The sequence below is a fragment of the Embiotoca jacksoni genome, unplaced genomic scaffold (assembly GCF_022577435.1).
Source record: "Embiotoca jacksoni isolate LCO1_2020_lvr unplaced genomic scaffold, fEmbJac1.0.p SCAF_8, whole genome shotgun sequence".
In the NCBI taxonomy this organism is placed as follows: Eukaryota; Metazoa; Chordata; class Actinopteri; family Embiotocidae; genus Embiotoca; species Embiotoca jacksoni.
Genome location: NW_027185436.1, coordinates 16,073,228 through 16,088,904, shown reverse-complemented (window position 1 = coordinate 16,088,904; position 15,677 = coordinate 16,073,228). Strand labels below are relative to the sequence as shown.

Below are 15,677 nucleotides of genomic sequence, written 5' to 3'. Positions count from 1 at the left end.
CCTTTGCAGATGGCAAAGCTCACACTGACAGCAAACAGAAAAACAACACTACATGCCTTCCATCTCTCCCTCAGTGTCTCCCCTTCCAACTGGGTTCACACAGTCCACAGCTGCACATATGGGCCTCATAAGTCCCTGTGGGAGTGTGTGCACGTCTGTGTGTGAGAGAGAGAGTAGTATTGTGTTCTGAGAAAGACAGAGAAAAAGGAGTCATTCCTTATAATGTGACAAGGGTTTATCATTCATTCAATATCAAGCCACCTTTTTGTAACTCACCACAAACTCTGCTCATTTCACTCTGTCAGAGGAAATAGCTGAAGAATATGTGTTTTGTTCTTAACAGGGTTGAAAGGAAGAGGAGAAATATGGCCATTGGTAATGTGTCAGGAATTTCAATTTTAATATACTTCATTTTCTGGCCCCCAGAATCTCAAGAATATTGTCTGTCTGTGCTGCAGCTGTTTAGAAGTGTAAAAAACAGACTTTCTTTCTCACCATGTCTGCTGAAATCTAGTCCAAACAGCCTTCTCTGTATGCGAGGTGCTATTGCTCACTGGTGTGTTGTACCTGCTAGCAGTTTGGCATTGTTTTTGCCTGTGAGTTGTTTCAGTGTTTATCTACCTTTGCCAAGTGCCACAGAGCATGGCAGGTGTCTGGCTTTTTATCACATAATATCATAAGATATGTAGACTTCTGCCAACTTCAACTTCTTTAAGCCTAGTTTATTCTTTTTCCGGGATGTTACGGTTCCCTAAATCCAGAACTGTCTTTAAAACGCTGATTTAACTTTAGAACAACTGGTGCTCAGGGATGGAGTATGAAAGCGATTTTTCTTATTGCACTTAAACCAGCTATCACGAGTTCTTTTTACCAATAAGTTGATCAGGCTCAAATCAAGTTATTAGTTCCTGTCACAGAGCCTCTTTTGATGAAGAAACTTGTTTACTGCTTGGACATAGACTGGAAAGTGGTGCTTTGTCTGATTATTAAATCTAGGACATTATGGTGGAATGTGAATAACAGGAGTTTCTGTCTGAAGATCTTTGTGCATTTAAGAATTTTGCTGTCTCAGGTCCAGCTTTATTTTTGTAAATGCAATTGCGAGGTCAGATGTGTAATAAGAATATAATGAGCCCCTATTTAGGCATATGGGAAAAACCCTCTTGTTGCTTCTGCTGCCTCACAGGAAGTTCAAAGGTGAGGGTCGGCTGCAGAGAGGCTTTAATCTGCATTAACAGTGAGAATTTCAGTTTGTTGGATCGTCTTGCTCGATTATTTTTTTCTGGTAAACACACTTGTTTACTCATGCTCGTTTATTCAATCACCGTCTCTTTCCCTCCCTCCCCCCCATGTCTCCTCTGCCTGGGTGGGTTTATGAGACACGGATTATTTGTATGTAGCTGAGCTGCATGGACCACAGTCAAACTGTAATTTCAGCTAGGTATGGATATTGTTTTGTTCCAGGGGCTTTCATACTCCTCCTGTTGGGTCATCAGGACTTAGAGTTATTACACTGTAAACCCTTCTCTCCTCGTCTTGTTTTTCCCCTCCAGCAACACGCTGTGCTGTATATCTTAAAGTCACTCCCCCTCCCCCATACTCACAAATACCCTTATGTATGCATGACAAACACAGACTTACACCTCGTTTGTTACTGTTTTTCTGCACTGGTCCTCTTAGAAGATAAAAGTGTCTGTCAGTTTAAAAGAAGCTTAACAAGTGAGAAGATCATGCATATACTGAGGTTCCAACATTCCTCAGACATTTATAATTGCTGTGTCAGGAGGGGAGAGAGAAGAGCCATTGTGCTATTTTCAAGCTCAGTAGGAAGTAACATTTCTGCTCTTCAGGTTTTAACAAGTCTGTTAGAATAGGAATGGCTGCATTCTTGGCTCCAATGCGCTGTGTTCATTCGTGGTCCTCCCTTGTGAGGCCCAGGAGATCGTCACTAGTGCTTCCTCTTTAGTTGCATGTGAAGTGTAAAAAGCATTTTCACCACAGGGATACAGGATTTGCCTCATAAGAGAGGTGGCTGATGGGAAACAGGAAATGGTCATGCATAATTACTGTTTCCCACCAGGGAGAGATAGCATGATGTCATTGAACTGCCTGACATTAATGACATTAATATACACATACACCATTTCCTGTCCCCGCAGACCCATACACACACAGTGTTTTTTTGTATTTACTTGATTTATGCCCCCCTAGTTTCAGACCTTCTTCACCTCGCCTGGCTTAGTCCTCCTGTCTGTCTGCCTTATTCCCAGTGAGAGGTAAAGGGCCGTAGATGGACACTTTCTCTCTGATCTAATTTTAGCCTGCATCATTGAGTTGCATGTCGACATTTGTAAATGGATTTCTGAGGTCATGTGTTTTTGCCCGAGTTATCAAAGCAGGGTTTGTGCTGAGCGCTTCATTCTCTCAGTCAGTCATTGTTTGTCAAAGTACAATTGTTTCTCTGTGTGACTGTGTATGTTATGTATCTGCTGCTGGTCATGTCCAGATATCATCTGATGAAAGACTGAAGAGATTCCCATTTGGGGCTCTGCTGCAGTTATGGATTTGTCTAGGTATTATGACGCAGAACTGACCCATCAGTCTTTCTTTAACATGTGAAGAACATAAACTGGGAAGTGTGAACACATGAAATTGATCAAAATCTGTCAGCTGAAGAGAAACACTGACAGAGTCCCACATTCAGTATTTGACCATGCAAGGTGTTTGTTTTTGTTTGATTTTACTCTGCCATCAAACAGCATTTTATTTGTTTTTAGGATTCCTCAGAACAATCTGATGCATTACAACTGTCATATTAATGTTCATGAACAAGTTCTACAGACATCCTTGAGTAAAAAGAGGCACATTGACCCCAACATGTTGTAGTCACAGTAGCTCATCTGAGCCCGTGTGGGGTTAGGTGGGAGTTTCTTGCTGCCTCACCCGAGACAAATGTTTGACCTCTCACACGCTCCCAAAACCTAAACTTAGTACTGGCAAAGCCTCAGATATTTTTACAGATTCTAGTCACTGCAAGCAGGTCATTAATATCCACCGGCTGGTATTCATGCAGCGTCTCTTCATCTGATCAGAGACCGCTGGTCCGTGAGATCAGTTCTTCCTCTCTTTGATACTGCACTGATGTCACTGCGTAGTAATAACTTTTTTTATGATTATTTTTTTTCCCCCTTGCATTTACTGTATGTTATCATACTGTATATCATGTGCCTGAAAACATGCTCTCTACTTCGCCATTTCCCTGTGGAATAAAAAGCCATCTAAGTATCAACCCTAGAAACAGATATTTCTGAGCTGCAATCCCTTTAGTCCCTGCAGATCTCATGCTGTCTAAATGCAGAGGTCTTGCAGGCAAAGGCCAATTTGACAACAGTTAATCCCTGCCTGCATTGGGACAGTGAACCATTATCTTCTTGTGCCCTGTAACTGGACTGATGAATCTCGACCCCAATGATGAATTTAGGAGGAGAGGAAACATGAATTTTATTTGTTATGGGACAAAAAAAGTGCATGGAAGGCTTAGCTTCAATCCTCTGGTTTACCCTGCCTAGTTTGTAGTTATAGTCCTATTTTTTTTTTTCTATTCTTGTCTTTCTCATGTATCTTTATCTTTTATCCATTAATTCAATCAGTCTTTATTTGATTGCCCATTTCTTCCTTCCTCATGATAAATTTGATCATTTCAGCATTTCATTATCGATATATCTTTCCAAGAAGCAGTCAGCAGTTGAAATTTGCATGTGTGTGCATCTGTAGGTGAGTGTGTATGCGTGTGTTTGTTCAGCTGGAAAGTTGTTTAGGTAGCGTAAAGTACACCAGACGCATGTGGAAGGTGTGCTAAAGCTAACAGCACTTGCTCTCTTGTGATACAAGATACACAAGTCATGACTGAGGCAAAACACATTCCTCCACAACTGACCACACAACTCCCTGCTGAGCCCCACTCTGTGTGTCTGTGTGCTTCTGAGAGTGTGTGCAAGTAAATATTTGCAAAGAGTAATGAACCAACACTGTGAACTATATAATCTGTAATTTCATTTGGGACTTTAGGTTTATCATCCTGACTTTTAGTGGTAAATGTGAGTTTCTTTATTGGGCTACTTTTGTTTCAAATTAGATTAGAGGATTTGAGGGAGTTTTCTACTGCAGTGCAACAGCCTAAACTTGATAGAAATAGCCATGTTTATTTACTTATGGTGGTGATGTACATATGTTTTAGTCTGTATGCTGTGTGAGTGTTGTGTATTGTAAGTGTCTTTGGCATCTGCTACAGTAAGTTCCAGTTCTTCCAGTGCTGTATGCCAGAAGCAAGCATGGTGTGTGCAGTAGTGGAGAAAGGGGGCTTTTGTATCACATCACACACACCCATTGCTCCCCACCAAGTCCTCCCCTCCTTCTTGGAACAGCACGTCCAGATCCTTACCCACAGCCATCCAGCCAGCTTCAATTCTACTGACTACAGTCCAAATCAGCATGCTCCCTTCCTAACTTCTGCACCCCAACATTCCTCCATACCCCCCTAGATGTTACCACAGAGCTGTATCCCCCTCTGTACCTCAGACCTCTCCTGAGCCATTGCCCATTCAGCGGTTAGGAGGAGCAGTACAGGTCTGAATAGGCACTCTGTGTGAGCAGGAACCAGTTAGATGCTCCGGTCTGAGCCAGCTTCCTTTGAAAAACAGAAGGCGTGAGCCAGGAGAGTGAGAAGGAGAAAACAGCAAGCCAAAGGTGTTGTTATTGGAACATCCACCTCGTTCCCTGCACCTTCCCTGTCTGCTTTCATTTTGTCACTCGCTTCCCTGTCCCCACTATCTCTGTCGGAAACTGTCTGATTATTTCACTCCGCTGTTCTCCTGTCTCTCTGCCTCTGTCTCCGCTTTTTCCACACATTTTTTATCTCCCCCTTCAGCATCACCTTTATTTAATCCTCCTGCACCCTTTCTGCTTTCATCTGAACATCCACAGACACTTTGGTTTTAGTTTAAGGCTTTTTTTTTTAGTGAAGAAAATTGGAGCCACTTAAGCTGTTAAAACTGAGACTGAAGGGATGATTTCAAGTCAGCAGATTGCATTTGAAGCTATGTTTGACTTATTGTGTTTACAAGCTCTCAAGCTCTGGTGTTTTCAAGTGGAGATATTTAAAATGATGTACTCCTTTGTAAAACATGTAATTAAAAACATCTGAACATGCAGTGGAGATGCAGCTAGTGCTGGAGGCTGGTTATCAGATGGTTGTGTGCGAACTCACATTGTGTTAAAAAGAGCATTTGGTAATGTGTTTAATTAAGCCTGTAGATGTTGCTTTTGTTTCTGTCCATATGGATGCAGTTGTATTTGTGTGCTCTGTCACTTGTAAGATCAAGTCTGCACAGTGTAAGTTATTGTGTGTTAGTTTATGGGTCGTGCAGTGCATTTATTGAATCATGTGTCTTTGAAGAGGTTTATGTGCAGTATATGCAGGGATTTTAAGTGTCCACAAATGAATTGAGTCTATTTATGTATGTCTGTCTCTGTTTTCTGATCTTTTCATCCATCTCAACAATGGTCCTATGCAGCAAGAGTGCCGTGGAACAAACAGTAGGTAGAAGTTCAAAGAGGTGGAGAACAAGCACGAAGCAAGAGACAAATTACCTCCATCAAAACGATCCATTCCCGTGTGCACATTCCCCTGCAGTGGAGAGCATGAGTAGCATCACCAGCGTCACTGTAATGCTAAAGAGTGCGTCTTTTGGTAGCAGCATGAGGGTGTGTTTAAGTAGCAAGACAGAGTGTTTAATTGAATCACTGCTCACTGCTGGATCCTTCACCATGAGGTGCAGCGTGCAGCTGAACTGGCGTCTGAAGCAGCGTCACTGGTGGGTGGGTGTATTTGGCAGGTGGAACAACTCTGTCAGGATGTGCAGGGCTGCTGTTTGACCATCTGAGAGTTCATTCTTCTTTCATTAATGACATGAGGGATTTCTTTACTCATTCGTTTATATGATGCAATGATGTTATCGTCTCCGTCTCCATGTCTAATTCTCACAGCGTCTGTTTGGCTTGGTTACATCATATAAATAGTTTGGTTGCTTTAATGTTGTTAATGATGTAATCAAAACAAAATATAAAGTGACTCCAAGCAAGCTGACTCGCTTGTGTTTTATGTGACTTATGTTGTGGTGTGACTAGTGCTGTTGGTGGGTGCGATCGAGGAGATGAATGACTGTGCTGTTTTAGGGAAAACCTAAATACGAGCTGTCACGGGGGAATTCCGGGGTTTTGAGGTGGGTCAGCTGAAGCTGGGGCTTAAAGCTGAGGTAGATCTGAGGGCCAAGGCCGCTGAAAGGGGCCTCTTGTTGTGGTACGAGGTGCTGATAGGCATAGCAGAGCTGTGCGTCCCCCCACCCCACCAAAAGCCCCCCCCCCCCCCCCCCACACACACACACACACACACCAAAAAACAAAAACAAACAAAAAAAACAGCCTCTTTGTCTCACCATGATGAGATCAGTGGAACAAACTCTCTAGCTAGATGATGTCATGTTTGATACTTGGGGTCAAAAGCTCAAGGTCACACGCAACGCGGATGTGTGATGTGAAGGGTGTATATAATACCCTTTGAGAGCTGGATGCATTTGGTATGAGCTGTTGTGTTGCTAACAAAATCTTTTCTTCTCTTTGCTCCATATTTACACACGCGCGCACACACACACACACACACACACACACACACACACACAGTATATACACACACCGCTTTGACTCTGATACCCTCTGTGTCCGACTTTGCCACTATATTAGTAAACCTATTTAAAAATAACTTGTTGAACCTTCCTTAGGTTATCAGAGTTGAATGGGTGTCCATATGTCAGTTTATGAGTTTCTAATCTTGTCACCTTCAGGGGATGAAAAGGTTAATACAGCTTATCTTTACTGGGACTGACCAAGAAACCGTACAAGGATTCCCATTGGTTATGAGGACAAGCATGGCTGAATAGGATTGGCTTAGACAGATAGCTAACCAAAGTGAAGACCCTTATTAACTCCTGAAACACCAAGCTTCTCTGTGTCATTGGTCAGTATGTCAGTGGACACCCACTGGCTCTGGGTTATTATGTAACTCCACATGTAAGTTTATTGAGGACTGTTTTAGGACTACATAATAATAAAAAAAAAAAGAACCACATACAGCTCATATAGGCACAGTTGGTGACCACAGCTGTCACTGTGTGATCCAAAAAGATTGACAGGCAGTATTTATGTATCTCTGAATATGATCATTGTTGCTTAATACTTCAGTATCATGAGACACTTACATCGCATGTCTCATGATGTTTGTTAGATTTCACTTGTTACAGACATTTACACTGTTGTGGTGATAATGAATTTCATTTTTAGCGGTTTTGTGACTTCAATAAATTACGCATATACACGCTGTTTTTATAATCTAGATTTACAGGCTATTTATAGGATCAATAGTCTATAGTTGGTAAAGCACACTGTCACAAGAGGTGAAAAAATATCACCTCTTATTTGTAACATCAAACTTCATTGTGATGATGTCATATTTATTTGGAGTCAGGCTCGAGTCCCCTCCCAGCATGCTTATACAACAGTCATGCCCACGATCTGCTCTCCAGCACCTCAGGCTATCTGACAATGGAAGGAAGGCAAGGCCCTGTATGTTTCTTGGTCCTTGCGTAAGACAAAACCTCAACAGGCACATAACAATATGGACACAGTTTCTTATACACGAGGCACAGTTCAGCAGTGAGACTAAAGGAGACAAGTGAATGATCCTGTTTTGAGAGCTTGTCATACTCTCTATTAGCCAACAGGGGGCTGGTAGACTAACCATCTTGAACACCAGTGAATTATTTGCTCCCTCCAGGTCACATGTAAAAACAAGGCAGGTATTGTATTGTAATATGATTTATGTGAAATACAAATGAAATAGGCAGCAAATGATAGATAAATGCCTGGTATGACTGCACAAATAGTGAAAAAAAAAATTATGTTTGAAGGGAGGGTTATCCAAATGGACTTATTATACCATTTCATTACAGTGCATCTACCTCGCCCAATTTGTTGCCTATAAATGAAATGTAAAAATTATCATTTTCTTTCAAATATCAAGCCAATCTCAAGCAGTGGCTTTTACATTCAAGTTATGTACTTTACAGTAGTGTAATCCACATATGCTATAATGTAAAGCTAAATGACTTCAGTGATTATAAATAATTTTCCACCATAAGTTTAAAAGTAGTTTAAAAATATGGCGCTCAAAAAAAAACAACATATAGGCATTGTATTGTCATTCTTGGTGCCTTCTAGTAGAAAACCTGACGCTCATCCATGTGCGTCAGTGGTTTCTTTGGGTCAGTCTATGGGAAATTACCCGGAGACCCTTATCCAAACAAGAGGTTGTGAAAAAAGCGTGTTAAATATGTGAAAGAGAAACACAAGCCTGTCCCTCAATAACTACCGTCAACAAATGCACCAGATTCAGATCTGCACAAACCAAACACAAGTGTGAATTCTGCTTATTTGCTGCACAGTTATTCCTGCAGGCCATAATTGGAATGATTTCATTTTTATTGAAGCTCATGAAAAGATTACAAATTAAACAGAAATGGTACAGATACATGTTCTTGTCAGACATGTTGCTATACGAAAGGCTCCTCTATCTACATCAGGAAGGAAGGGATCCTAAGGACGCACAGTTGCAGCAGAGAGGAAGACAATTGCTTGTTTGGGAAAAAGAACTGTTGTTGTCTGAGAGTCAATAGGAAGTGCTCGAGTCTCAGAGGGAGAGGGCTGAGTAGGTTAGTCTAGCTGGAGGAATGTCATCATCCTGTGAAATGCAGTGTAATGACACTGGGAATGATGCTATCATTCATTCAGCTAGCGAGTTTTGCCGCATCAAAAATACTGAGGGTGATGTGTCTTATCTTCTATCCAGATTCCTTAAATATGCCACTAGACTCAGTATATGTATTGTGATTTCGTCAATACTGTATTGTTATTTAACTTGTGCACATGAATAGTTCAATCCACCACTCTTTTGTCTGTTAATTCAGAGCATCTTTGTGTTGGTGTTTTTATTCACTCAGTTCCCAGTGTGAACTGAGTGAAAATTTACCTTTGACAGCACTTGTGCGACTTAATCCCTGCAACCTTAATCTAATTAACTAGGATATTTACAGCTCTAAGTCCTATCTTATCAAGGCCCATCTTGTTTTTGTTTCATACTCGCACAAAGAAAATAACAAACAGAGTGTGATGGGTTGAAGGTAAATTTCAGATACTGTATGACATTGTTAATATTCTTGTTGGTATTTGATGCTTTTGGCTTCTGTGGGAGTGTCCTCTGCTCCCTGCAGTGCACTCCCTCAGCAAGAGGTAAAGAGCTGTATTCACTGAGCCTGATTATGTGCCATTGCCCCATTGACATGGACGTTGTTGCTCTGTTTCTATTTGCCAAGGCTGCCCACAGACAGACACTCTCCTCCTCCATTACGATCCTCCCACATGTCATCTGCTGCATCTCTGGACTGTGTATCTCATTCTGCTTCTCAACTCACCTACAAACACACAACAAAACAAGTGCTGTGTTTTGTCTTCTTGTCCCGAGATTGAATGTCCAAAATATGTCCTGGACACTCCATTATTAGTTTTCCGGTGTGGATATCCTGGAGCCCAACTCTCTGTTAGCTGATTCACCCTAACCCCTGTTTTATTCCCACACCTAATTCCAGCCGGACTCATCTGTGTTTTCTGTTTCCGTCTGCCCACAAATCGCTCTCATACATCACCAGTTGACAAGGTGACGCGCTCCGCTGCACATCAACTTCTCAGTGTGCCCATATGGGCCAAGCAATAAGCAGAGGCAGGCACGGAGAAAATGCAGAGCTAGACCGATGCCGATTTTTGTTTTGCCTGGAATGATAAGTTGTTCTGTCAGTAGAATTACATGCATACATCAAGTTACTGCCTGCTAATGATATTTGTGCACGCTGTGGCGTCTTCATATTGAACATTTAGACTACAGTTAGATTGTGCACAACCTTGGCAAACAAGTTATCTAGAAATCTGCTGGTAACAGTGGCTGTTGTACATTCTTTGTATTTAAATTGTCTTCAGAATATTCCGACAGAGACATATTTATCAGCGCAGAGAGTGGTCTGCAGCATCTCTACAAATGAAATTACCTCTCCAGATTCCTCATCTGAAATAGCTGCCTCATTTGCAGCTACAGGTCAACTGCCTGCATGCTGAAATTGTTTTGTGAGATTGCAACAATTATTTAATGAAGCTTGGTTTACTCAATGTATTAAAAGTAGGCCTATGCTTCTTGACAAACTCAGAGATAATGGATTCTGACACTATTGTAACTGCTCTTTTAACTCACTGAAGCAAGGACAGAGATGTTTTGCATGTATTTTGCAGCAGTGAAAACAGCATACTTGACAAGTGCCTGGTGAAAAAAGTTAACTCAACTTAAAAAAAGAAAAAGGTATTTTTTTTTTTCCACTGTGGGCGGTGTATAGGCAGCTGCCACAGTGGATTTTTACACTGGCACACTTGCAACCCACTTCAAACTCAAGCCAAACTCTGTGCTGCCAAATCCTTCTTTTGTTAGTTTCTCCCAAATAGCTTTAGACCATTTCAGGCATTTTGTAAGATTTTGGAGAGACCACATGGGAAAAGAAACTCTGAATATACACATCTGTGTACTATAGCCTACTACATTTAAATGATACCAACAGACTCCTGAACCAAACATCGACTACATCATCTAATGAACTGTATGTCTGGTGAATAATGCAGCAGGATGATGACACCGTTCTTAAAAACTGCTGCCACCGTTCCTGCTGAAGGACCCGTGGAGGTCTCTGGGCACCGCATTCAGAGCCGCTGTCTTAAATGACAGTTCACTCCTCTCCGCTTCCGCGCAGCTCCACGCAGATTAGGGACACACACACACACACACACACACACACCCGCCTCCTCAGAAACCGCTCTCGGTCGGCCCATCAGTCGGTCAGTCTTTATCCTTCCTTGTGCTGGTGATGGCGTGTGTGAGTCCGGACTGAAGCATTGGAGCGATACTCGGACCGAGACGACGATGACGATATTAAAGACGACACAGATGGTTTCAAACATGACCGCTATCGTTCCCAAAAAGAGTGGGGCTCGTGATTCCTGCACGGATCTTTAAACTTCTGAGGCCAATAAACGACCGCTATTTTGGATTTTTCGGTGGATGTCTCATTTTGCCTTTAAATGGAGGTGCCTCAAAGGGAAAACTGAGTTAAGGTCTCTTTTACGTCGTGTGTGTGGGACGCTGAACGGACCGTGCAGTTGCGTAAAGCCCCCGTGCTGCCAGTTTTGGAGAGTTGGGAAACGGAGTGCTCCTCTTTGAATAGGATGAACAACTCAAGGAATCAAAGGGTAAGGTTTGTTGTTTTGGTCACTGCAAAAATATTCAGAGAACTTACCCTTGAAATGAAATGGAAAACGTGCAGCTAATGCACGTCACACTTTGGGTTAATTCGTCACGGTCAGATAACGGACCATGGCGACCAATGATCATAGTGAGCCATAAATCAGCGGTTTTGTAGACATCAAATTGAGCTCAATTGATTGAAGCAAGCCTTCTCTGATAACGTGCTGTTTACTCTGTTAACGTGCTGTTTACTCTGTTAAAAAAAAGTTAGGGAGTTTGGTGAGAACATATCACAAATTGTGCCAGTTGTGTATGACTGGTAGACAGTTGGAACAGGAAACAGGCATAATTCGTTTCTTGTGGGCATAATGACCTAACCATTAATAATAGCTACTAATGATTTATCTATCTATCTATTTATTTATCACCTTAAATTTCTCTTTTTGAAGTAAATTGTGGCATTAGCAGGAGGATAGTGCCTCTTCATTTTATATTGTCTGTTTACACAGTGACATATCACCCTGCCTCTCTGAGTTGAAACGTTGTGACAACTGGGATATTACTGCAATAATGACTTGCGTCTCCCAGTAGTCATCAACCTTTCCCTTCCCTTGTGAGGAAATCTTTCCTACAAACCTTGAGCTGGCAGCACAGAAATAGCCTCACTTAAACTCAACACTGGTGAGAAGATGCCTTTACATGTGAGAATATTTTGTATTTCATATTTTTCCACATCAGTGTGATGATAAAGTATCATGTTTGTGACAGGCAGATGTTTGGGCTCTGTGCATGCCAGTCCAAATATCAGAGACATGGATATCATATATTTGCATTTCTGTTTCAGGAAGCAGAGTAAAGCCCACTAAACCTTGTAAAAATACTCAAATTAAAGGACGGTTACCAGAAATTGTTCCTCTCAACATGCTATGCCTTTAAGAATAATGGCCAGAGAGCCTGACTGTGTTTGACAGCCAGTCATTCTGGTTTCTCAGTTTGACCAGCACTGGTAGCTCTGACCGCTTCCTGTAATCAACATTTCTGTCACTACTGAAACTCTATCCGTGTACAACAACCAAATGACTCAATTCATCTTTCTCTTTCTAAAATGCTTTCACTTTTCTTAATGAAAAGCTGCTTCCTGACATGTGTCTGTGTGTGCATGAGAGAGATGGAGCTAGAGTTTTGATTTAAGCTCATGTTGATTTCAAAGGTCAGAGATTGAAAGAGCAAGGCAGATGTGATCTTTCCAATTCTGGAGTACAGCCTGGCTTCTGTGTGTGTGTCTTTATTTGTGTGTGTGTGTGTGTGTGTGTGTGCAGTGCACAGAAAGCTCAAAGTGGTGTGTGTTCATTTTGTCCCTACTATTGTTACAACCACAGCCATCTCTGATCATTAGTACTGAAAAGGTCACTGATGTACCAGAGCTGCTCCTTAGTGTGACCACGTAGCTTTTCTCAATGTACAGTGTTCCTGATGTGATTCAGATGCTGCAGTTAAACTGATTGTCTTTGCTGTTAAATGCATTTCTGGCTGGGTTTGTGTTGCGTTTGCAGTTCTACAAGGAGGAGAAAAGTCAGCATCCTGTGTCAGTTCACTAGCCATGGAATCCTTTGGCCCTTGTCTTACAATCAATAACCACTTACTGCAGAGGAGCTCTCTGCAGTCAAGTCTCTGTCCGTCCATCTTTAGCTTTCTGTCTCTCTCTTTCTCTGCCTATTTATCAAGATGGGCATCTCCAGTGTCTGCTTGTATTTGTCTGTTTTCCCTCCTTCTCTTCTCTCGCAAGCCTTCATTCACCTGCAGTCACGTGTTTTTTTTTTTGTTTTTTTTTGCTGCCTCCTCTGTCCCTTCGATGTGCTGCTCTGTGCCTGCAGTAGAGGTCACCCTGTTTTCTCTGCTGATGTTGGCCATTGCTTTTTCCCAGAAGGTAGCTGCGAGGACTGAAATAGGTAGGACTTCCTCAGCCTGAGAAACACAGGAGAACTGCAACCCATTACTCTATGCACTGCACGGCATGACAGCAGCTGTGGAGGAGGACTGTGTGTGTGTGTGTGTGTGTGTGTGTGTGTGTGTGTGTGTGTGTGTGTGCGCGCGCTCCTCTCTCTCCTGGAGCCAGTTGTCTAAGAAGTAGTAAGAAAAATGAGCCACTTATACCCTGCTCCGCCACAATATTGCCTTGCTGCCCACCCAATTATATTTCTTTTAACTCAAACTTATCCATACCCACTCCTTCTCTCTCCTGGGGTTTCTTTCTTTCTCGCTGTCTTCTTGCCAGCTTTGGTCCTCCTCTCCAGCTTTTACATTTTGGCTTCATGACTCAAATACACACTAAGCAAAGCAAGTTCAAGGCAGTGCTTCCTTAGTAATGTTTGGTCCTATTTTTATTTCTCCTTTGAGAAGTAAGTGTTGTGGCAGGCATAGTGGCAGAGTTCTCAATGGGTTTGTCCTGACATGAGTGGCTCAGAATGAAAGAGAAGGGAGTGAGAGGCAGTAGTGGGGAGAAAGGACAGATAGGCTTGATGCAGGAGGACAAATGTGTGTATTGTATTGGGTGAAAATACATTTGTGCAGCAGCGGAGAGATGGTATGGCTTGATGATGCAGGTTCAGTAGATGAGGACGGGAGTGATAGTCCAACAGAGGACAGGCAGATAAACAGACAGACAGACAATTAGAGCGGAGTGACGACTTGACGATGCAGAGAGATTGTCAGGAGATTGATGGTCATGGAGGAAAGAGCTCAGTCCCACAGACAGATCATCAGACAAGCAGCTAATGCAGAGCTGCTGGCAGCGGATCACAGTCAGACTCAATTCACATCCATCTATCATGTCAGTCTGAGGAAGCAGATGCTGAGCTGTCAGCCATTTGTACACTCCTGTCTGATGGGCTGTCTAATACCCGTTACCTGTTGTGTATGTGGTTTGTGTGTTTTCTTCATTTTACTCTGCATCTATGCTGCCAAAATGTGATTATGTTATGTTTGTTTAGAGTAATTGCTCTTGTGTTGCTGATGTGAGCGGAGCCACAAAATGCATGCACACATACACCCACTAGATTTGTGGAGATCTCATGTAATGGATAATCCATCTCAGCCAGCCTTCATCTTGCTCCCATGATGAAATGCTAGCATGGCCTTATAGAATCGATGATAATAATGTTATCAAAAATACAGCTTTACTCTCCCTTACACACAAAAAACACCCTGCACACTACATTCCACTCACATGATACCTCCAGCATGGGTTGAGAAGAGGTGTTGCAGGCAGTACAGTTTGTGTGTGCGAAGCATATGTGTGTCCGAGGACACTAAATAGCTCATGACGTTGCTTAGACGGAGAATGTGAAAAGGGAGTGGTCTTCACATGATGACAGACCTCTGTTCTGTATTTTAGACCACACTAGAAAAATTGGGGCCATATGGGCCAGTGCTGATATTCTTAGACTGACTGGCCCACAAACAATATTAATATTTACTCTGTTGCTCCACTTTTTTATTTGCGAGTTGACAACTGCATCTAACTCTGAATGAGACAGTTAACCTCTCTGTTCAGACCCAGACCCATATAACTGTAATTTGAATAATTAATACAATGCAAAAGAAAATTAAAGTGCAGTTTTTACACATTGCTGTGTTTATGAAGGATCTGCCATCCCTGCTGCCGCATTACATGACTACAGGCAAAAATTGGTCTCCAGTAAGTATCCAGTATTTGACTAAAGGCCAGATTTATATTTGTTTATTTATTTATAAATTTATAGGATTTATAAATTCATGGATTTATGTTTATAAATTGCATGTCAACTAAACCATGTTTCAGTGCTGTCATTGTAAATTCCTTAACTTCACTTACAAAAGTGCTGACTAATTCCCTACAGGATAGACAGACATATGGGGCTCACTCTGAACCGTAATATAAGAGCATGTAAGGCACAGTCTGCTCAGTACTTTCATATGTCAGCAGATAGAGTCTGTACATTGTTCTGTTTTAGCGGAATAAATATTATGTTGAATTGTCCGTGTCTGCATGTGCCTTGTCTTTGTGTTGATAAATGGGGTAGTGTCGATGAGTGTGTAGACGTTTTACACTATTTTGTGTGTGTGTGTGTGTGTGTATGTAAATATGGACACCCCACCACCGCCGTCGCCACCAATCTGTTAAAGATGTTCTGGAGGGCAGAGATAAGAGCCACACATACACTTGCGCAATTAATTATATTCTCTCTCCTGG

The 15,677-nt window shown here is 42.0% G+C and overlaps 1 protein-coding gene across 4 annotated transcripts in view; it reads left to right on the top strand.

Annotated features, from left to right (window-relative positions):
* Positions 1-15,677, top strand: part of rtkna (rhotekin a) — a 56,222-nt gene that overhangs the window by 19,549 nt on the left and 20,996 nt on the right. The window contains exon 1 of one of the 4 annotated variants that reach the window (XM_069178435.1): positions 10,852-11,451. The exons of the other annotated variants lie outside the window; for them this stretch is intronic. Within the exon in view, the coding sequence (XP_069034536.1) occupies positions 11,428-11,451 (24 nt within the window). The 5' untranslated portion in view covers positions 10,852-11,427. Of the gene's footprint in view, positions 1-10,851; positions 11,452-15,677 lie in introns of those variants that run through there. 4 annotated transcript variants of the gene reach the window in all.